The following is a 23,214-nucleotide window of genomic DNA, read 5'->3' as shown; positions in this document are numbered from 1 at the left end:
GTTTCCCTCAGTGGCACTCCGCCAGGTGGAGGGGTGGCGGGCTGTGATGGGGCCCCGTGAGGGAACTGAACACACACAGCTGCTGACAGCCAGCCAGCCCCACAGGCAGCTTGATGCCAGAGACATCAGGCCTCTCTGAACAGCCTGGGCATCAGGAAAAGAAAGCCTAGTTGGCAGAGTTTGCCTAGGAACCAGGCCTGCAGGGCAGAGAGAGGACTTCATTAGAAGAGACGTTGCCAAGCGTTGCACCAGGAGAGCCAGGTACTCTCTCTCTCTGCCGCCGCCTCCTGTGGTGACTGGGCAACCCATTTGGCCTTATATTTAGAGGGACCACTCATCCCAGGGGGCTTGGCATCCTTATTAATAACTCCCTTTTCAATCTCAAAAGTGTCTCCATCTGGCAAATAAATGATCTGTTCTCTGTATTAATTGTACCTCGGTTTCCTCTAATATGATAGTTTTTTTGGGGGGAGGGCATTATATTTGTAAAAGATTTTTGAACAAAATGGGCTATATCTTAAAATGTATCATTAATTGAATCCCAAAGAGTTGCAAAAGAATGGTCATCGGTTCTTAGTAATGAAAAAACACACCATGTTTTCTAGACAGTTAGTTTTTGATAGGTTAATAGGGAGAATAACTCCCTTGAAGAAGAAAAACCTGTTTGTGTTTGTTAGTTTCAAACTCCCTACCCAATCTCTGTAAATTCTAATGGGAAATGAAATATCTGGGCAGGAGGGAAGGGTGAGGAGCAAGGGACTATGGTAATCCACAAACTAGAAAATGAGCTGGAGTCACTGGGCTGTGTCGCAGGGATAATCCTCTGTGTAGATGGCTGCTTTTCTAAAGTCAGCTCGACAGATTTTGCTGGTGCTCTGGGAATTAGCAAATCAGCGCCACTCAAGCTGCGTCCTTCTAGAGCGGCTCCTGGAGGAGAGACCTCTGGGGAGGGCTGCTTTTTAGCCAAAGATCGAAGTACCTCTGTCCCTGGCATCTGAGAATTTTGTTCTTAAGATGCAAGAAAAAAAAGAACATATTTTGGTTTCTTTCTTTAAATCCATCTTTCTCAGACCAGTTTTTAAAGGCAGGAGTGTCCCCCGCCTCCACACCACCACATGCGTTATCTTGCTCTTTGCATTGATACTACTGCTTTGTGATGCAAGTGACTGGCAGGAAACGTGGATTTTGAAAATGTGTCACTGGATGTGTCTAACTGCAGGAGAGCTCGAATGATTCAATAAGCAAAGCAGCAGACAGAGAATTTCAAGAGTCTTTCACTGCATTTCCTCCTCCCTCGCAGATTTTGTGTGATTTTTGTCCAAGTCACCACCTTTCAGATCCCAACTGCAAATAAGGTGATGCAACAGAGCAAGCTGAAGTGCTAAGACAGAAGTGAAGATAACGAGGTCTCAGCTCCTCCTTACGTACTGCTTAGATAAAGTATGTGTCTCAGACAGGAGGGAGGGCATCATCAGCTCCACCTTTTGACAGTGCTCTCACTTTATTTTTTTATTATTTTTTTTGAGGAGGATTAGCCCTGAGCTAACTACTGCCGATCCTCCTCTTTTTGCTGAGGAAGACTGGCCCTGAGCTAACATCTATGCCCATCTTCCTCTACTTTATATGTGGGACGCCTACCACAGCATGGCTTTTGCCAAACGGTGCCATGTCCGCACCCAGGATCTGGACCAGCAAACCTCGGGCCACCAAGAAGCAGAACGTGTGAACTTAACCACTGCGCCACTAGGCCGGCCCCTGCTCTCACTTTAATGGAATCAAACCTTCTGGGTTTAGAGAATGAGATATAATAGGAATTCTCTTCTCTTTCCCATTTTTATTCACCAGAGGGAAACATGTAGTTGGTTTTGAATTAAATACAGATTTCCAAGAGATAACAGGCTATCGTATGGGAAAATTTAATATTGAGGTAATTGCAAAACCGTTTCTATGCTATTTTGCTATATGGATGACAGAGAAAACACCCTAGAAAAAATGTATTTTTAATGAAATGTAGCTGAAAGATTGCTTTCAGAGCATGTAATATTCTCAGATACCAGCTTGGACAATGCAGGCCAAACTGTTTGAGCCCCTGGCGAGATGATCCACTGGATGTCATAAGTTCTGTGTAAATTATTATCTATCTGTAAAAGGCAAATGCATATTTGCTTCTTAAATTTAGGATTTTAGCTTGCTTGCTTTTTTTTTTTTTTTGTATCTTAGCTTTCTTCTTTTCCCTCCTTGACATAAAACCAAGGAAGGAAGAAGCCTCCTGCCTCTAACCCTCTCCTATTTCATGTGCCAGAGCAATTACTGCCTGTTAAGAAGCCATTCTACATATAATGTGGTTAGTTAAGTGGCCTAATGCCCCGGTTATCCAGTTAGTCACAGGCAGTAAGGTGGGGATTTAGTTAGCGGAGTCAGACAGAGAAGTGGAAATCTGATTAGCCAGTTGCTTTCTGAGGCTGTTGGCTGAGAGGGCTGTTGAACTGAGTGAGGAGCAGTATTGCTGGGTGAGGTTTAGCTTCAGACAGACTGTAGGAATCTGCTGCTTCCGCAAGGTCTCTTTGAGAACTTTCCCCTAACACAGAATGCCCTTCAGCCTGGAGATAGTCTCATCAGTTTGTCAAACTTGCTTTACGTCTTCTTGCATGTAACAATGTCAGAGATTGAGGCAGGCCCTGTGGCTGAGTGGTTAAGTTCATGCACTCTGCTTCAGCTGCCCGGGGTTCACCCATTTGGATCCTGGGCACAGACCTAGCACTGCTCATCAAGCCATGCTTTGGTGGCGTCCCACATAGAGGAGCTAGAAGAACCTACAGCTAGGATATACAACGATATACTGGGGGCTTTCAGGAGGAGAAAAACCAAACAAACAAAAAAGGAAGATTGGCAAAAACAAACAAAAAAACAATCTCAAAGATAGCCAGATGGCTATGGACCAGATTTCCCATCAGTCTATTTGTTTCTATCTTTTAGGGCCAATCTCATTTCTTTTTCCACTAAGTTACAGCTCGAAGGGCCAGAGGTCTGAGTGTGGTGCCTACCCTGCAGTGGACAGAGATGCCAAAAGACCTCTGCAGTTCGGCATGTGGTTGTGTGGCCAGGCCTACAGGCGTACAAGGGAATATTGCACTGAGAGGATTTTGTTTTAAATGCTTGAAGCCAATGGCCATGCTATTGAGAGAGCATTGAACTGTGCAGAGTGCGGAGAAGTTACCTTGACCTCATCTTTTTTCATCCCCCTTCTGACCCTGCCCCAGATACCTACTCTTCCCTTTCTAGTACCCCCTTTTCTGGTGTCTCTCAGTCACAGAGCAGTGACACAATGGTATTCTCTCTTAGCCACCCAGCCTTCCAGACTTGGGCCCCTAGTGGTTCTCCAGGGAGGGAACAAGAAGGGAGTTTCTGTTTTCTCCCTCTGTTGAACACTTCATAACAATGCCCATTGTCCTCATCTGTAGGTTGGGGTCGGTGCAAAGGTCCCTAAAAGGGGAGCCAGTTGGTTCTGTCCGGTTCATCTGCTCAGATGCTGCCACCTAGTGGTTCCTTCTTCTTTAGCACCCTGTGTAAAGTGGAGGAGATGTTATAGACAGTTTTCTACTGCCTTTTCTCTCTCTTTTTTTTCCTCCCGGTCCTAAATTGTTCCCTTTCCTTACCTCTTTATCTATCACATACACAAAAAACTTCCTTTTTTTATTCCTGGGTCATAAAATTGGAAATGAATGACTGCCATAGGATCTTTTGTGAAACTTGGGATCCACTGACAACATCCCTGATTGTTCCCTGGCTTCTCTCTTTTGATGATGTGAAATGGGTCTCTTACTGCAAGGCTATGATATGGTTGTTATAGAGGTGAGGAAGGCTACTGCCGATCCAGGACTGCTCTGAATAGGCATTTGTGGAAATAAAATTGCTATAGCTGCTCAATTGCCCGTCTTTCAAAATTTCTCACGTAGAGAGTCAGGCAATAATAATAGCCAGTCCTTATTGAGTAGTTACTATGTGCCAGGCATTGTTCCAAGTAAGTTACAAATGTTAACTCCTTTAATCTTCCTAATGACCCAGTGAGATGGCGTAGACCCCTTCTAAGGTGAGGAAATTGAGGCATGAAAGGTCAAGTAACTTGCTTTAGAGAACATATGTAGTCAACAGGGAACTGGGATTTATTCCAAGGCTGTCTGGTTCCAGAGTTAATGTTCTTAACCATTACGTTTTGCTGCCTCTTCAAGGCAAAGATACCCCGAGTGCTATCTACAGGCAGCAGGAAAAGGAAGCCGGGCTGTGTATATACGCAAGCCCTCCCCAAAGCACTTCCTTGGCCCCACTCTGGGACTTGTCCAGGACACAGAGGGGTGGTTAACTTGTAACCCAGGCCCGAAAAGGAACTCTCCAATGTGCTGACCCCAAGGACTCTCCCTGTCTCATTTTAGAGAGTCAGCACATAAGAAAAGAGTAACCAAGTAGGCAACCAAAGGAAGAAGCCAGCAGGCCTGGGTTCCAGAGGCGATTCTGCCTTGAGAGACAACTGTGAGTCCCTTCCCTCTCGGGGCTGCTGTTTCCTCTCCGGCTCTCCCTTCCCACTTTGGAGACAGCGAGAATGCTCAGAACCAGTGTTTTGATACCATTGTGAAAAGAAACTCAGCACCATCACACATGGCAAGGAACCAAATCGGAAGTTTATTTGTGCTTTTCAAACCAGCCGAAACAACCAGCAACCTCCTCCTCCAAAGGTTTCCTTCTCTCACACCTTCTCTGTGACAAGCCTGTGGAAAGGCAGAAGTGGATATGGGGACATGTTTGGAGATGGGGTGAGCTATGACAAGGCAGGTTTAGTAACAGGTTTGCCGTGTATGCCTCTTCCCACTTGTCTTGTTGGTGGTTTCCAGTTACGGCAAGGTGTCAGAGACTTCAGGTCTGAAGGGTCTCTTCAGTGAAGGGAGGAGTCTGGGGGGGGGGTGGCAGGGGTAAGGAGTGGGAGCTCTTGATGATCAGTTTCTTCATAAAGGCAGGATAGAGAGAAGGGTATGTGTCCTAAAGGAGGAAAAATACATAAATTTGTTTTTATGATTCAAAATACAGAAGTATAAAAGGGCAGAGAGTAAAAAGTATCTCCCTCCTATCCTGTCTCACAGTCACACAGTTTCTCTCTCCTTGGAGAAAGGACTGTGTTATCATTTTCTTTCTCCTTCCAGAGATAGCTCATACATACCTAAGTAATAGGAGACTCCCTTTTTACACAAATGGAGCATATTAGGCCTACTCCCTTTGCTGCTTTTTTGGTTTGTTTACCAACGCCTCTCAGAATGTATTCCACATCAGTGCAGAGAGCTTCCTTTTCTTTTTCACTGTTGCATAGTACTCAATTCTGTGAATGTACTACAGTTATTTGGCTAGGCCTCTATTCATTTCCAATGGTTTGCTATTACAAACGAGTAACCTTGTGTGTGCATCATTTGCATGTGTGCAAGTGTAGCTGTAGGATAGACTCCCAGATGTGGGCAAAGAGAATGGGGAGATAAACAACTCTGCCATTAAATAAGTGACAGAAGGAAGGAGGGTGAATTTGTTTAGATTGGATAGAAAAATTCCACCCCTCTGCTTTCACTGCCAGGAAATGGAGTCCTCATTGGGAAAGTCATGAAGTCAAATCTTGAGTGACAGGCCCGAGCTGGTGCTTTATGTTTGTACAAGGGCATCAGAGAGTAAGATCTATCCTTATGTGTAGTCCTAAATGAATCCACTCAGCTGCTGCTGCACACTAGAGTGGGCCCTGGTCTGGAAGATTCCAAGGACGGTTTATAACACTGTCACACGTGATCCTTCATTTCCAGCAGTAAAGGCTTCTCCCATTTCAGGCCGGAAGATGGAGCTAGCGATGTCATGCTACCCTTGGGTGTCCTCCATCACCACCCTAATTCTAAACAAAATCCACTCTGCGCCAAAGCAACTCCTATTGTTACCCCTACCCAAAGCAAGCACTCACTCCACTGTTTTAAAATATGATATGGTCCTTGCTCATAAAATACAAGCCACATTCTTTATTACCTGAAAGTTAGTTTGATTATGTTCCATAGGAATCCTCACACCGTGGCCAATCATACTGGAATACATGGGCATTTAGGAGAAATGGTGCCCCGGATTTGAGAGCTGGGGATAAAGAAACCCAGACCCATCCCTGTGGCAAAAATTCCTAGTTGTTCCCCAATATCCATCTCCCCTTTTTATTTATTAATGAACCCCCTTTCCACTTTTAAGCTGGACACAAGTTCTACCTAGAATAAAGCTTTCTTTGCAGCTTGGTGTGTCTGGTCAATGAAATGTAAGCAGAAGTGTGTGCAACATCTGTAAAGTATCTTTAAAAGGAGAAGGTGTGCCCATCTCCTTTCATTTTATCTTTCCTCCTGGGTAGGATACAGACATGATAGCTGGAGCTGAAGCATCCATCTTGGGCCATGGAGCAACCCTGGGAATGTTGGACACACACAGTGGAGCAAAAAGAGAGGGTACCTGGGACCTGGATACCTTGGATCATGTACTTCCAGATTTTTACAGAAGAGAAAAATTAATTTCTATGTTAATTAAATCGCTGTTATTTTGAGTTTTCTGTCATATGTAGTTGGACCTAATCATAACTGACACAGTCCCTTAATTTAGGAAAAACAATTCCAGACTCATCTTCTTTCAATGGTGAATCCTTAGCATCACTTTGGAAATGAAGAAAAGCTACTTCACTGGCAAGTCTCATCCTTCACAGAGAGACGAAGGCATGGGCAACAAATTCATTGGCAATAGTTCTGATACCTGGGCTTCATCATTCTTCCACTTCAAAGGCCGTGGTGAGATACTCCTTTGGAACAATCCCAATGAGGCTGTTCAGTTCTCCTACCCACCAGCCGTACATGTTATACTCCTGAAAAATGGAAAGAGGATGGTTTCAGTTGGAATTTGGTCATGCTTCTGTTCATCTCGTGGTGGCTGCGTGGGAGAGTCCTGGTGCGGGGTGGTGTCTTTGCTGACACTATGAGTATGACTCAACACCTCGATGGGATTGCTGAATTTAAGTCATCTGGAGGAGGAAAGAAAACTCCGCTTTCATTTTGCCATTTTCCTGTCTACATTGTAAACTTAGCACATTTGATGCTGATGAACCTAAAGAGCATGTGTTTTACCAAGCAAAGTAGAATGGCTCCTCCAGAGAAAGTTGGGCACACCCGAAAATGCCAGGACACTAAAGATATCCAGGGAGTCAGGTCACAGTTTAAATCAATAATGTTTCCCAAGCATCTTGTATGTGGAAAGTGCTGCCCGGGTTCCCATGAGATATATAACGAGGAATCGGAACACTGCTTGCTCCTTGGGAGCTTATAGCAGAGAGTAATGGGCTTGGAGTCAGACAGACTGGGATCTAATCTCCGCCTGGTCCTTTAGTAGCCATGTGACCTTAGACTCTCCTAGCTTTCACTTCCTTTTCTGTAAGAGTAGGGATCAGATCACCCCTCCTGTTTGTTGTGGGGATGTTGGTGATGCCACATTAGTGAAAACAATTCAAAGTGTCTGATACAGAGTAGGTGCTCTAAACATTAGATTCCTACCCTGGAAGAGAGGAGAGGTTGACCTGTACGTCAATAATGACAGGCAGGACATAAGAGCCACAGAGAGGGGCAAACAAGAAAGGGAGTGAGAGGGTTTAAAAGAAGGGGTGGTCACACGGTTGAGAATGAAACTCCTTGAATACAGAAGAGCTTCTCAAAAGCACAGCAGATGTTGAACATTATGAGAGTATTCCTGAAAGCACCAGAAAACGTTTTCCTCTGGAGGAAGTAAAATTTAGAAATACATGGGAAATACCATATATTCCAATTCAACTGGATTTGGGGTACCACGAAGCTAACTGTCTGCTTTTTGCACACCTGCCTGTTGAGTTCTACTAGGAAAAAAACAAAAAAAAAACGGGCTGGGCCCGTGGCCAAGTGGTTGGGTTTGCGTTCTCTGCTGTGGCGGCCCAGGGTTTCGCCGGTTCATATCCTGGGTGTGACATGGCACCGATGGACAAGCCATGGTGAGGGCGTCCCACATGCCACAACCAGAAGGACCCTCAACTAAAAATATACAACTATGTACTGGGGGTCTTTGGGGAGAAAAAGGAAAAATCTTTTTTTTTTTTTTTTAAGATTGGCACCTGAGCTAACAACTTTTGCCAATCTTCTTTTTTTCTTCCTGCTTTGTCTCCCCAGATCCCCCCAGTACATAGTTGTATATTTTAGTTGTGGGTCCTTCTGGTTGTGGCATGTGGGACACCACCTCAACATAGCCTTGTGAGCGATGCCATGTCCGTGCCCAGAATCCAAACCAGCGAAATCCTGGGCCGCCAAAGCAGAGTGTGCGAACTTAACCACTCAGCCACCGGGCTGGCCCCAAAAATAAAATAGAAAAAAAAAATAATAACCCCCCCCCCCCGCAAAAAACCAAGGTTGGTGACACAATAAAATTCCGGGCCAAATGGTTATCTTTTTGTTTCTTTTTGATAGCCTCTCTCTCCTCCTCCAACTCTGCCTCCCTCCTCCCTTTCAGCAGATGACCTCTTTTCTATCTTCAAAGAGAAAATAGAGGCCATCAGATCTGTCAACCTTCAGCCACCAAAAAAGGAACTTACCTGTATGACAACCATCCTTCTTACCCATTAAAGTGGAGGAGATGTCCCTCCCCTGGTTTAAGGCCATCCCTCACAGCGTGTACTTGGGTTTAAGACTGTCCCTCATAACAGGCACTTGGAACCCTTCTGCTTGCTTGCTTTCTTAGAGACAAGGTTCTGTAGAGTCCGACCTCCACAGAAGGGCTCACATAATGTAAATGGCTCCTTCCAGCAGTGATGAAAGGTGTTCAAGTTTCTTCATCTTTGAAGACAGTTATTAGTCTCCACCGCATGTCTACTTCCCATTTCTACTAGTTCCTGCCGACTGCCAATTCACAAACTTACTGAAAGAGTTTACATCACTACTGCCCCCACACCTTGCTTTCTATTCACTCTTCAAGCCGCTCTAGTCAGGCTTCTGCCTCCATCACTCCGCTTACACTTTCTCTCCATGGTCTCCTATAGTCTCCTTATTGCTCAGATTCTGTAGGTACTTCTCAGTCCTTAACTTGTTTTCTCAGCAGTGCTGGCACTATGCACCCTTCTTGAGGCATTTTCTTCTTAGTTTCTCTGATAATTCTCTCTCTTGGTTTCCCTCCTACCTCTGTGGTTGCTTCTTGTCATTCTCCTTTGCAAGCTCATCTTCCTCTATTCCTCCTTTAAATGTAGTTGTTTTCCAGGGTTCTGTCCCAGCTGCCGCCACCTTCTTTTTTTTTTTTTTTTTGAGGAAGATTAGCCTTGAGCTAACTACTGCCAGTCCCCCTCTTTTTTGCTGAGGAAGCCTGGCCCTGAGCTAACATCTGTGCCCATCTCCCTTTACACTATATGTGGGACGCCTACCACAGCATGGCATGCCAAGCGGTGCCATGTCTGCACCCAGGATTCGAACCGGCGAACCCCGGGCTGCCGAGAAGCGGAACATGTGAACTTAACTGCTGCACCACTGGGCCAGCCCCCCAGCCTTCTTCTTGATGCACTTTCCTTGAGCAGTCTTATACACCTCTGCGGTCTAGCCACCATGTCTGTGTAAACGACTCACGACCATAGCTCCAGCCCAGAACTGAGTGTTGGCCCCAGTACCCAAGTGCGTGTCCATCAAGCTGCTCAAACTCAGTGTATTCTAAATTTAACCCTTCATCCTACCTCTATCTCCATTCCCTCTCCCAAACTATCTTTACCTCTTGTGTTCTCTATCTCAGTGAATGGTACCACTATGCACTCAGTTACTCAAGCCACAAACCCGAGTTGTTCCCAATTTCACTCTCCTCTTCCCATCAGTCCTTGAGTTCTGTCTATTCTCTTTCCAAAATATTATCAGAACTATCCGCTTCTCTTCATTCCCACTGCCAATACCCCAGAGTCATGTCACTGTCATCTTTCATGAGGACTACGGAAACTACCTCCAAATTGGTTTCTGTACCTCCAATTTTGTTCCCCTCCAATCTATTCTTCATTCTGCAGCCAGAATCTTTCAAAATGCACATTGACAACATCACTGCTCTGCTTGAAGCGTTTAAGCGGGTCCTCACTGCCCGCTGTCCACTTCTTACCACGGTGGACAAAGCCTTGCATGAGCTGGCCCCACTCACTGCCCAGCATTGTCATTCATCCCCTAAATCTAGTGGACCCTTGGTAAAAGAGAACTTAGCTCGGCTGCTCCCATGGGCCACAGGCTCTCTCACCTTGGCGCCTTTCCTCTGCCTGTTTAGCCTCTACTTCCCTCCTCCTTTTCATGTGGCTCACTCCTAAGCAGCCTTCAGATCTGAATTCCTGAGTCTCTCCAGACTCTAGAAGCCTCTTCTTGCCACCCTCTGACAGTGTCCCAGCCATGTACTCTGCCCTGTGCTTGCCGGGAAATGAACTCATTGCACTGCCTTGTATCTGTCTGCCTTTGTCTCAGTGCCAATCGCTAGGTGGAAAGTTCCCTGAGAGCTGGGACCTTGTTGGTTTTGTTTGCTGTTGTATTACCAGCACTCAGCATGGTACCTGGCACAGAGTGGGGCCAAAAAAATATTTGTTAAATGAGTTTATGAAAACATGGAGAGAACAGTGGGGATTTATACTCTCAGTTGAGCAGATTTAGTTACAACTAACTCCAAGATATTCCCTTGGTGAGTGAACTAGTTGTGGCAGGAAGAGAGCAACTGCCTTTGGAGACAGTTTCCCCAAATGGCTGCCTAAATACCAAGAGAGCCTCCACGGCCATAAGAACGGAGACTACTGAGTTGATCCTAAAAGGAACAGGGAATTACCTTTTAAAAATCAGTCTTAAATAAATGAATGTGTCCACCACCTGTCCCTCACTGTCTTCACCACACCTTCTCATTCCCTCCCTCCCCGTGGGCAACTTCCCTCAAGGTCTGCACTGCCTTATGGGAAATTACCCAGAATTCCTTAGCCTATGCCTGTCGGGACATTTCAAAGCTCCTCTTGGTACAAGTTATGTTCCCATCCATTTTCCAATACTGAAGTTAGGGCAGTTTCTGCCTTACATTTTCTTGGAGCGTTGCCTTGTATTAGGACATGGCCGGGATGGCCACGTCTACAGGGCCTCACTGTGAAGGGAACACATATTCTGTCTTCCTTTCTCACCATAATTCATAAAAACTCTGGCTTTAGTTCTGCTATCTCATGAGCAGAGGGTGCGCACAATGTTGTCTCACAGTCTTTTGATCAAAGTCAACTTGCCTAACTGTGTGAAGTGTGGTCTTCTACCTGCCAGATGCTGTCATCTTCATCACTGAGGGGCTCAATTAGGGCATTCTCTCCCTAGGGGCCTGACTCACCTTCAAGACTCCTGCCTGACTCACTCTTGGCAGCATGCCCCTTTAGCAGTGAAGCCAGGAGTGGGGACTGAGCCTTGGGAAGGCCGTCTCTGCTGACTCGAAGAGGGTGCAAACAGGAAGCAGATGAAGCCAGCAGGACACCTGCAAAGTCCGGGCTCCCAGTCAGTGTGCTCTTGCTGGAGGGGAATGCTGACCCTGCCGACCACAGATGTAGTAACTCTCACAGTGGTGAGAACTGAAATGAGTGAAATCAACTCTCTGCCCTTCAAAACAAAAGAGCAGGCAGAAGTGTAAGGAGGATGGCACAGTCTCAGAGACCATATGCATCCTGCTGTGGGAGCCTAGGAGCTTAATCAAAGCACCTACAAGTCTTGCGATCTGACTGTCTTCTCCAGATTTCATCCCTTGGCTGGATACCCGAAAAGGGCTGCGGGGCTGAGATGTTTAAAGCATGAATGGAAAATTTCTAGCCTTCTCTTCCACTACCACCCCCCATGCATTGCTCCAGCCCAGTCTGAACACCACGAGGTATTTTAAAATAATTTCTACTTTGATGAATTGCTTGGGAGTCCACAATTGCTCATAATCAAAGGGAGAAAAATGCAAATGAGATCCGGCCGAGAACTATCACCAGCAAACGTTTATTTCACTGCACAGTGCCAAAAAGAATTAAAACAACATTAAACTCACAGCAATCATGTTTAAGCCCTCGTTTCCAAGTGCCAAATTGCACCACTCTGGATCATACAGATGTTCGTTAATTATGCTAATTTTTATTAAACTATTAAAATGGAGAGAGTACTGGCTCAGCCAGGCAGACCCCAGCTCTGAATGAACTCTGCTCTTGTCTAGAGGTGCTAATTTACTGCATTTTTATTAAGTTGCTGATTCTTGGATTTTAGTTTTGGGATGGCAGAGAGAACTGAATTCACGGGATCATTTTCAATAAAGTTGACTTCTTTTTGCCCAGATGTTTGGAAAGATCAGAAAAATGCCGAGACACTCCCAGGAGACCTGAAATCCTCACTGGGAAGTGTTTCTACCTTCGGGGCGGGGCTACATACCTACAAGTGATAATGTCAGGGAATCAGAATTATACAGGCTCTCCACTCTGTAACGCTATAGCCGCTGTGTATAGTAGAGCTAAGATGTTAATTAGACGTTAATATACGTTAATTAATTGAAGATGCTTTAGATAAGAATATAAAAAGCTGTTTTAAAAAACTCAAACCCTTCACATCAGTGCTTGCTTCTTGCCACAAAGTCTTTTAAGAGGCCTTTCACTTGAAAATAGTACAACATGTGGTTTGTTCTCATCATAAATATTTCTAGGCTTTATTAAACATCTGTTTCCCCTCAACATCAACCCTGACCCACCTCCTTGAACCCCCTAAATGAAGGAGTCTTAAAAATGAAGGTTGACTATTTGGACTCCATTATCTGGTTGCAGAAGCTATTGGCCTGGTTGAGCAAAGCATTGACTGAACCTGAAACAGACACAGCACTCACCATCAGCAACAATCAAAAGTGTTTATGGGGGATTGCACACTGCTATAAAAGGATTTATGCTGCTAATCTCCATCAACAAGGAAAAAAAAAAAACCCTAGCAAACCTGCCATAAAAAGAACAGCAAATTCTATAAACAAAAAGCAGTATGGCCACCAACCACGGGCACGTCGCACAGCTTGACTCTGCCTCCAGTGGTTTCCCATTGCTGTTTATGGTTTCAAGACTATCATGGACCTCCTCAGTGCTCCTCCTGTCACAGGGCCCTGAGTCCCTGTGTGGTGCTGCAAATACCCTGTCAGTAGGTGTCAGGGGATATCAGGGGGAAAACCAGCAGGCGCCTATCATAAGCCTTAAAAGAGATTAAATACCCCTACTCCATGATTGCTACATTTTAATTTCTCTCCTCCCTGCTGGTTCCTATTTGTATAAGCTCTTCCATGGCTCCCCTGGAGTAGCACAGACATGACCTGGAATGACCACCCTGTCTTGGGATGAGAATTCAATTTCTAGGCTCAGTGAATCTTAGGCTGTTCCAACAAAAGGAAGTCACCATCCTCTAGGGCACAGATTCTTAAACTGGGGTCTGTGAACCCCTGGCCTGTGTGTGGATGGCTGTGAAGCGATCTTTGAACTCCTTGAAATTGGTGTAAAATTTTGTGTGCATGTGTACATGTGTCTTGTCCCTGGGGTGAGGCCCAGACCTTTCAACAGATTCTCAAAGGGTTTGTGAACCCTCTAGAGTTTCCAAACCAGCACTCTAGGGGGGAAATACAATAATCTTTATGGCCTGGATCTGCACTTTGGCCCAGTGTGGCCATCTCCACCTCCACTCTCCTTTGAAAATACAGCGAAAGGAAATCAAGACTCCTTGTTCTTGCCGTGCTGGGTTTCCTAGGTTTCCGCCCCCAGCTGCAGTCTGCTCCCTCTTCAAAGTCTGACCAAGCTTGCTCACGCCTTCCAAGGCGCCATCTCTTTACCTGTGACTTAAAAGTTAAGGTGTCTTCTCGTAGCTTCCATTTAAATCCACATGATGGCTTTTGGAGCCAGCTGCTTGACACTGTTGGTTCCCCTGAGAATGTTCCTAACAGAAATGTCCTCTTTTCACATTGAATTGGGCTTCGGTAAGCCTCTGTGGAACAAGATTCCTGGGAAGCGTCTCATACTTTTGTTCTTTTAACCATCAAAGTTGACTCTATCAGTGCTTGTAAACAAGAGAATTCCTCTTCAAGAGAGCAATCTATCAATCCCTAACGTGAAAGATCAATGAATGCTTGATATATGTGTGGGAAAGGCCAATCAATCACAGAATTATTGGTTTATGATTGCTTATTTCTCCTATTAGTGCTTGTGCATCATACATTCTCATTAGTAAAGATGGGAAATTTGAATTCCTAAGCAGCGTAGATTGTAATATTCCAGGGTCAGCCAAAGACATCACATTTGTACCCTGGATTGGCCCACAATTTCTCTACTCCTAAAACCCAACTTTGGAAATTTAATGCTTTCTGAGGATATTATAAATTATTAAATAAATTGAGGGTTCTAACTCAGCACCCTCCCAACTGATGAGAAAAACAAGGCTGGGAACAGGAATTGCTCACCACAGAATAACAGGTGCCCGTTTTTTAGCACAAATGACTATGAAGAGATTTTGTAGAAGGAGATAGGAAGTGGCCATTCGGGTGGCCGGCAGATTAGTGGTGTTGGAACCTAAGAAAAGATCCAAGCTCAGCGCTTGGCTGAAACCTTGGGTAGCTTGGTGACCTCTCCAGGCTGTTTTACGCCATGTTTTAAGTTCTTGGCAATCGTTTTCTCTTTTTCCGATTATTCAGAGTTTTGGTCTATGAATGATAATAAAAATGAATAATTAAATTTGCCTCAATTGAACCAGTTTTATTTATTGTTACATTTCAGGGAATTTGCTAACCTGCAGATTGATGGGCCTGGATCCAGGCTGAGGGAAGCTGAGTGAGTATAAGAAAGAGGACACAGAAAGGCTGGGTGGTCAGCGAATGCACTTGGGGGTCACACAGCGACAACTCTCCAGAGCTCAGCCCCCAGCTGAGAGTTGGGTGTTCTGAGAAGAGGCAAGTGTCAGCTGGCTGGAGGGGCTGAGAGCCCGTGAGTGCAAGGGAATATTCAGCCTCAAGTCTGAATATTATATCCTGAACTGGGTGTGAGTTGAGAATGATCAAGTCAAGGCGAGGGAGGTGTGTAGGACCTGTGCACAAACAGGATATTGTTGGTGATGGAAGTGTGTGTAAGACAGAGAGTGTGCATGACAGAAAATTCACACGCTTTGAAGGTAGGAGGGAAAGTGGAACAGGGCTATAAGGAAAGAGAAACAGAAAGAAACATGCAACTTGAACTTTGCCTAAAGAAGGGAGAAAGGATAAAGGGAAGGTAAACATTTTGCAGATGGGAGAAAACAAGGTGCCAAGTGCAGAATTCAGAAACATTAGAGACAGCACCATTTCGGAGCTGATAGAATTGTGATACCATGTGAAACCAGCGTATTAATATGTATTCCATAAACTGTGCAGCTCGCAGCTCTGCACCGCTCTGTTTTGCTCTGACCGCAGTACCAGCCTCAGGCACCACAACACAATTTGGAAACAATGTGACGGAAATGTTTAATCTGCTCGGCCCATCTGTGCTGCGTATTTCTCCAGATCTCCCTGAGAGAGGCGCCTTGAATCTCCACATTGCCTTTAATATTCTCCTAAATCACCTCCCCACTGCACTTCAAGCGCCATTGCTACAATATCACAGGTTCATCTAAAGTGCAATGGGGAGGGGGGTCGGGGGGAGGTGCAGGCCGGGATATTTTTTATTTTAAAATAATTTCCAGAGATCGTCTTTTCTGCTTTCTTTAAAAAAAGAAGAAAAGTTATTCTACTGTTGCCGTAAGGTTATTGAGGCTGTTTGGTGCAAAACAGGGTAGGATAGAGTGGAATCATTCTCCGAAGAATTATTTTTATTAATCTCGATTTCCTCAATTGGACATGGGAGGGGCTGAGCAGATGCTGGTTTTCTCTTCCTTCTCTTTTTTGCACCTTGCTAGGGTGATGCGTTTGTTTGGGGCTGGTACCTCCCTGCTTTACACTGTCTGCACTGGTTACTTCCTTGACCCTGCCCTGTTCCAAACAAAGCCATCAAAGAAGGAGCAGGACAGGTATACATTTAGTTCCTGGTCAACATGCCCTCATCAGAAAGGGACATTGTCTATATTATTAATTTTAGCTTACAATCTTAGATTTTTCTCTCGTAAAGTACAGACGTTGAACATCAGATTTCTGCTGCCTTTCCCCTACTTGATTTTGCCAGATTCAATGACTTGGGGCTAGAATGTAGGAAGCTGGGGTAGGTTAAGGAGGAAGAAGGGTTGACAAGTCACCATGTTCCAGACCTTAGACAAATGGAAGAGAGTTGCACATCACCAAGAAAATTAGGATTCCTTTTGCTTTGTGAATTAAAGAAATGAATAATTTAGTCCTCAAGATTGTTCCGGCGAGGGAAAGGCAACGTCCCAGTTGCGAAGCCCTACAGCCTGTCGGTGTGTTACATCATCTGCACACATAGGCGTTTCCATGACAACCGCTTATAGCTTCATTTCCTGGATCCCTCTAGGGGGTGTCACAGCCAGATCCACCTGCTTTTCACCCTACCCTCGGTGGGGTCATGGTAAGGTCGCCAGAATAAATGAACGCGGGTACTAATGATCTGTTTACTGCTGTTTATGCTCTGTGTGTGTCAGGGGCACGCACATTTAGAGAGCTCATTATGGTTGCAATTAGAATGCACCATCGCTAGATATTTAACTCCTTTTTCTTTTAAATTAGCATTTTAATAACATTCTTTGAGCAGAGAAACAAAATGACCATTTTTCACGGACAAACTTCTAGCTGTAGGTGCAACTTTAATGGCAAAGTTGTGAAGGGGAAAGAAGGGAGAAAAAAAGGCCATTTTTACTACTTTCACCCTCCTCCTTACCAAAAGGATATTTTTATTTGCTTTCTAACACACTCAATTTCCTAAATTTGTTTTGAATCCAATTATTTTGGGTGGTTTAAAGTACTGCGCTCTTGTTGGACGGAAATTAGCAGCGATTGAAATTAACTTTCTATGTGACCTGTGAAGGGGCTAAAATAATTACAAGTGTGTATAAGAAACCCTCTCTCCAAAAGACCCTTGCTGTAGGATCGGTCTGTGATCTGATGATACTATTATCAGAATATATTTATACAGTAACTGCAAGGGCTATTTTCTTTAAAAAGGTGATTGCAATTATTGTTTCTGTTTTATAACTCTTAGGATTATCTTATAGAGGATAAATGATGACAAAAACCTGTCATTATAGACAGGATAAATAGGAAGCAGAAAGAATGAAAATAATAAAACGGCATCATTTGCCATTTAAAAATGGCAAGATCTTAGAGCATCAAAAAGCAGGAGAGACAGAAAAGGAAAGATACAACATAGAGATCCGCTCAGTCAGAATGTTCCACAAGGCATTGCTTTTTAGGAATCAGCCAACACCTTTGCTTAGGTGTTTATAGATGCTGTGTTTGTGGAAAGTACAGTGAAAAATAACAATTTGAATGTTTCGATTATCTTTCCCAGTCCGTTCCATTTTCATTATTTATTTCCTATAAATCGGGACCTTGCTGAACATAATTCTGCAGACAAGGAGGTGGATGGGACAGCCAATGTGAACGAGGAGATAGATGGTGGGTGCGTGTAAGATAGATGCTAGGCGTTTATGAAAAGGATCAGCATGTCTGCATGTGAACATCCACAAAGTCGAGCAAGCAAGCATATAAAGTCTAACGGGTATTTATAGGTGGAAAAAAAGGTGCAAGGAAGATCGTCTGGGAACAAGCACACTGAGCATGAAAAGGGTTTGCTTTTTTCCTACCCTCTTGGAATCCACGTCCAAGTTCCGCTAAGATGTCCCATGCATTACTGTGGCTCCTGTGAAACCTTGCAAGCCTTTCCATGACAACAGACGGGGATTTCACAGCCAGAAGACTCAGGAGGTCAATAGTTGAAAAGCAAGAGTTGGAAAGAGAGATCTTTATCGACATCAAAACAATCCCACTAAAAAACCTCTGAACGATAGAAGGAGGAAAAAATTTAAAGATGCAGCAGGAAAAAAAAAAAGGCTTTATAAAAATGCAGGTTTAAAATGTTGACGCTTTTGTATCAGCCTAGTTGCACCTTAGAATCTACCATTTCATAAATAAAACACGGATGGCATAGACTATAATTTGGCGATAGCTACCCCAGGACATATCTAGATGCACTTCTGTTATTTTAATTAAATACTGCATTATGGTTTGTGACAACTACATAGCTACAGCGTAAATGAATTCAGAATTAAAGTGTTACTTAGGCATCCAGTAATTTTTGTTTCATTCCTCAGTTTTACAAAGCAAATAGCTATAAAATCAAGATGTTTGTTCATTTACAGATGGAGCGGGATTGTTGTCGCTGTTTTTTTTCTCCTTAATCCTCATGCACGAAAAGAAGACAGAGCTCAGAGTCTGGCTCCCAACACTCTTAGCTTATGAGCCACATCACAAAGAAAAACACATCCTCTTGACTATAATGTGAAATGCTGAATATTAATTGCTGGTATTATGCTTATCTTTCTAGCCGGGTTCTGTCTTTTAACAATTATTCTGATAGGCTGCCGTCTCGCGCTGCCAGGAAATTTTTCTCCTTCGTTTAGCAGTTAGAAACCTATTTTATTTTATTAAAAAAAATCTTAAAGTTCACAATGCTCCTTGAAAGTTTTTAGTATCTGGACTCTTCCCAAATACAGAATATTAGTGGCAACAGAGAAACTGCCAAAGCTCTTTGCTAAAAAGACGATGCACATTTTTCCATTTAAAAGAAAAAAATATTTTTCATTCTAGCAATATTAATATTTCCTTAATGAAACTGGAGAGGGTATTACAATTTGACATAATCAATTGGTTAGTTTAAATGTCACTTCACTAGCAAATCATTAGAGAGGTTCAGAATATTCTCATCTAAGAGGCACAGATTTTCACTCAAAATTAATATGGTAGAGTAAAAGGATTTTTGTTCAAATCTAGATTTGAACAAAATCTAGAGGATTTAATTGTATCTTTATTGTGTCATATGTCAAGATGAAAGTTTTTGAATAGCAAGTTTTCTGAAACCATTGTCTATTATTTCTAGTTCGAGAATCAATACAATCCTTTTATTAACCTTAAATATTACCACATGACTGGCAATGTCTGCCAATTCTAGCTTTTCTGTGTTCTAACCAATTACCCCAAGCCCCCGATAACTAATCCTATGAACTGCGTAGAAGTTACTGCCCTGTATGTTTGCAATGAGGTTATAATTTGCTTCAATATTTCGCTTGTTTGGTTGGAGAGCTGGACGCATACACTACCAAGAAACACTGGCAGACAGAGGTTGGGGGAGGCTGAGTTCCTTTCGAGAAAATAATTACACAGAAACAAAGCTTTTGTGACTCCTTTCAAATAAAGCATCTCACCAAAATGTCATGCAGCCTCTTTGGCAGATTAGTGAGGAGTTTATTACTAAATCTCTGTCTAATAAACGTGCAGTTGACTCTGGAGGAGCTGCTTGTTGTAATACTGGCAGTGGGAAATGGAGGGAATGTCACAGTTAAAGACACAAATTTTCCCCGTAATATATTCGAATGGAAACCTCTGAATCCAATACTACATGGGCATATCTAATAAATTCACAATATTTCAGTCTCAACAGCCTTCACCGGTTCGTTTTAAAGATTTATGTGGTAAAAAATTACTCAGTGATGAATATGGTTTATTCTGTGCAGTATTGGAGGTATAAGGAATTAAACTACCGTCTTTAACAGTGAATTTATTATTACCTCTGTCAAAAGACGAAGCCTTTAACAGCATTTGTTATAAATTCACTGCAAAATAAATGGCTGGAATTTTTTACACTGGAGTTTGTAAAGCATCGGGTGATTCTGAGCATTAACCTAACCCTGCCACGGCTTATACAGTTCTAGGTAAACATTTCTGTCTGGGCCTCATAGTTAATTATCTGATCTGGGACTTTCCACCTGACTGACAGGGGTGTGCGTGTGTGCAGAAAGTGAACAGACCTGTCTGGGACAACAGTTTAGGAGTAAGGAGATTAAAGTGGAAAATGCCAATTTTATTCTCTTTTTAAAAAATGGGTTTTGTAATAAATGGCCAGGCTTTGGAGGATAAGGCTGATATGCAGTCGGGCCTCTTGTTAGCAGGTTTACATGCACGCATATGCATGCACACACACACAAACACCCTCTCCTTTTTGTCCTCTCTTGGAATGGTGTCCCCTCATTTATAAAAATTACCTGGAAGGAATGAGGCTGCCAGGGTTTGTTCTAGACGATTGGTTCCTGTCTGGGGGAAAGGAATGGCCTCTACTGAATTTGACCGGTGTATGACCGTTGCCTTCCAGCTGACCCCAAATCCCATTCCTAGCCTCCTAACTCTATAGCCTCCCATAGGGGTTATTAATGGGAGAAAACACCATCATCATCATCATCTTCGTCATCACAGCACAGTGCTGACCTGCTTGTTAACATGAGATGGGGTGGTGGGGACAGCTTCTGCTTCTCTTTCGCATCATCATAAATAAGAAAAGATATTTTCCAGTGGTATCCCCTCACCCGCCCCCTTGGGTTAGGTCAGAGGTGAATAACAGCTCTCTGACAGGCATTGATCAGTTTCATCACACTGTTTGGGCAGCCTGTGCCCCAGGCCTATATTCTCCCCACTTACTGCCCCCAAATTACCTCTCAAATAACCCGGCCCATCCCCCACCGGGCCAAGCAGAGGGTATGGTGCCTGAGGAAGTCCTAAATGGACACTAGATGTCACCAAACACCTCCTTTCCCTCAGAGCCTTGAAATTAAAAAAAAAAAAAAATCCTTCATTTAAAGCAATTGAAGGAATTAACTTATCTGTTTTTATGAGGGTTGTTGTCACATTCAACTAAGCACACTTAAAAGAGGAAGTATTGCTGCCTTCAGATAATTTTTACAACATACAAATCTCTTTGGGGAGCATGGGGTCAAGGGAGGGGAAAGGTCTGCGCTCTTTAAGTAGTCCTTCGAGGGAGTAGATGGGGAACACTGGGCTTTAAAAATCCCTCTGGAACAGACGTGGTCTTATGCTAACACGGTCCAGGTGTGCTGGGAACAGCCCACTGCATTCAGATAACTAAGAGCTGGGTTTGCAGCCAGGATCTAGGCTGAGTTTAAGTAGCTACATCCCGGTGCTGGGAGCTAAATGTCACTCAGGGTGACAAAGTCGGTCTCTCTTGTCTATATAAGGCCCATGGCCACCTGACAGCATCATGTGTTCGATGTTAAACTTGACCTTGCCTGTAAGGCTCCCTGTTTCCACATCGACTGCACCAGCAGAGAGGACAACCGAAGCATGGTGTGTTTGGGCCACAGGAATGTCTTCCACCCCAGCGAAGCCACCATGTGAGTATAAACCTTATGTGGGCCCAACTTAATGCTCCAAGGCTGATTTCCATGGGCAGAAGTAGCTGGACAAAACTTCGGGGAGCCTAAGGCCAACTCATGAGGCACACAACACAAGCCCAAGAGATGGAGCCTACTGACTCGGTTTACCTTACTTGGAGGACCTCCTTCAGGGACCACTTCTCCTTCCTAGTCAATTAAGAACGAGTTTTTCCTTCTTTCTCTCTTTAATTTGCCCTTATCTGCTGGTCAGCTCATGTTACCACTATCAATTACTTCCGGAACAGGAGGCGTAATTTTTAAGTGGCGTTTATTTAAGGCGTTTATTTGAGTTATCTCGCAGAGTACAACAAGCACCTTTATTGTTTAGAGAGAAGGTTCCCTAGTGAGAGACCTCGGAGCCACGAAGACAGAGTCACCTCTCTGAAAGCTGGGACTTGGGACTTGTCTTATCCAAAAAGAGGCTTCTTACTTCCCATTCTCCCACTTATAACAAATGCCCATAGCAGTGGGTGCACAGAAGGGCCTCAGGATCCTGAGATAAAAGGAACGAATCCAGGGCCCGGTGCTGGTGCACGGAGGGTGATTCAGCACCTGCCCTGTCATGCCTGCTGCCCAGGCTGAATGGATTTTTGGAGTACACCTGTTATTGAACCCCTGCCAAGTACTGATGGCCACTAACCCCCAAATCACTTTTCCCCGCTGTTGATGTTTGCAATGTCAGACAGGACTGAGCAGCAGCCGGCGTGTATTTCAAACACAGCAGATGGATTTTTATATTAGCTCCTATTTCATGTTCAGGCAGAGCGACCGCCACAGTAAAACCTCAGCCTCAATGCTGCCGAGTTTGCTTCTGTGAGATTAATTCTGTGAAATTAATTGGGACAAGATTGAAAAGGAAATTAAAATGCAGCTGAGTGAACAGGCCTTTCAAACACCTTTTTCCTGCTCTATTCAAACTTGAATTCTGCGGCGGTCGCAGGCATCGTGGGAAGTAATTTACGAGAGGCAGGCTCTCAGGAGCCATCGGTTACGTATGAGGGGACCTGCACAAGCACCACAATCTGGAGCCACTGAAGGGCGCTAAACACCCCGCTGTGGCCTGAGCTGCGGCCCTGCACCAGGAGGAAGTGGAGCTCGGTCCCTGCACTAGAAAAGGCTGTTCAGAAATATCTGGGCCCAAAAGGAACGCGGGAACATCCGCTGGATGCACAGAGCTGCTTCGTTATTAAAATCTCCCTTTAATATATTTTGAGGCCCAAACTGGAACTCAGTGAATTAAGTGGGCGTGAAGCTGCAGGGGGCCTGGGAGTGTATGGGAATGTATGTGTTAGGGGAGGCCAGCAGGAGTCCTGCTGACAGTGCCATTGGTTACCGTTTCAGAGCCTGGAAACATGGCTCTGGCCCCTCCTCTGACGAGAAGTTTGAACAATCCATCAGTTTTGTCACTGACGAAATCTCTCAGGCCAGGAAAGGCACGGTGGATTTGCATGTAGGCCTCCTCTTCGCTGGATGGTTTTCATTTCCAGGTGAGAACCTTTTGTGCTTTTGAGCATCTCAGGAAAAGTTCTTGGCAGGACAGGCTACCTTTTTTCTCTCTCAATTCACCAAGAATTTATTGAACTCCTAGAATGTTCAATACATACCCAACCTTGACCCAAAAGGTTAACTTTATTGTTAGTGGAAAAGTAGGGACTATAGTAATAGTTACCATCTTCTAGATGCCAGGCACTTCTTTACTCAAATGCTCTAATGTAAGCATCTCAACACCCTA

The 23,214-nt window shown here is 44.2% G+C and overlaps 1 protein-coding gene across 1 annotated transcript in view; it reads right to left on the bottom strand.

Moving 5' to 3' along the window:
• Nucleotides 1-4,656: 4,656 nt before the first annotated feature.
• The window catches only part of SKAP1 (src kinase associated phosphoprotein 1), a 256,565-nt gene continuing 238,007 nt past the window's right edge, over nucleotides 4,657-23,214 (bottom strand). The window contains exons 12-13 of the mRNA XM_044744416.2: nucleotides 6,802-6,910; nucleotides 4,657-5,031 (exon numbers count right to left, since the gene is read on the bottom strand). Coding sequence (XP_044600351.1) covers nucleotides 6,812-6,910 — 99 coding nt within the window. The 3' untranslated portion in view covers nucleotides 4,657-5,031; nucleotides 6,802-6,811. The remainder of the gene's footprint in view (nucleotides 5,032-6,801; nucleotides 6,911-23,214) is intronic.

This window comes from Equus asinus, chromosome 13, assembly GCF_041296235.1.
Source record: "Equus asinus isolate D_3611 breed Donkey chromosome 13, EquAss-T2T_v2, whole genome shotgun sequence".
In the NCBI taxonomy this organism is placed as follows: domain Eukaryota; kingdom Metazoa; phylum Chordata; class Mammalia; order Perissodactyla; family Equidae; genus Equus; species Equus asinus.
Note: the sequence above shows the minus strand (reverse complement) of the source record. Positions and strands in the feature narration are given on the sequence as shown.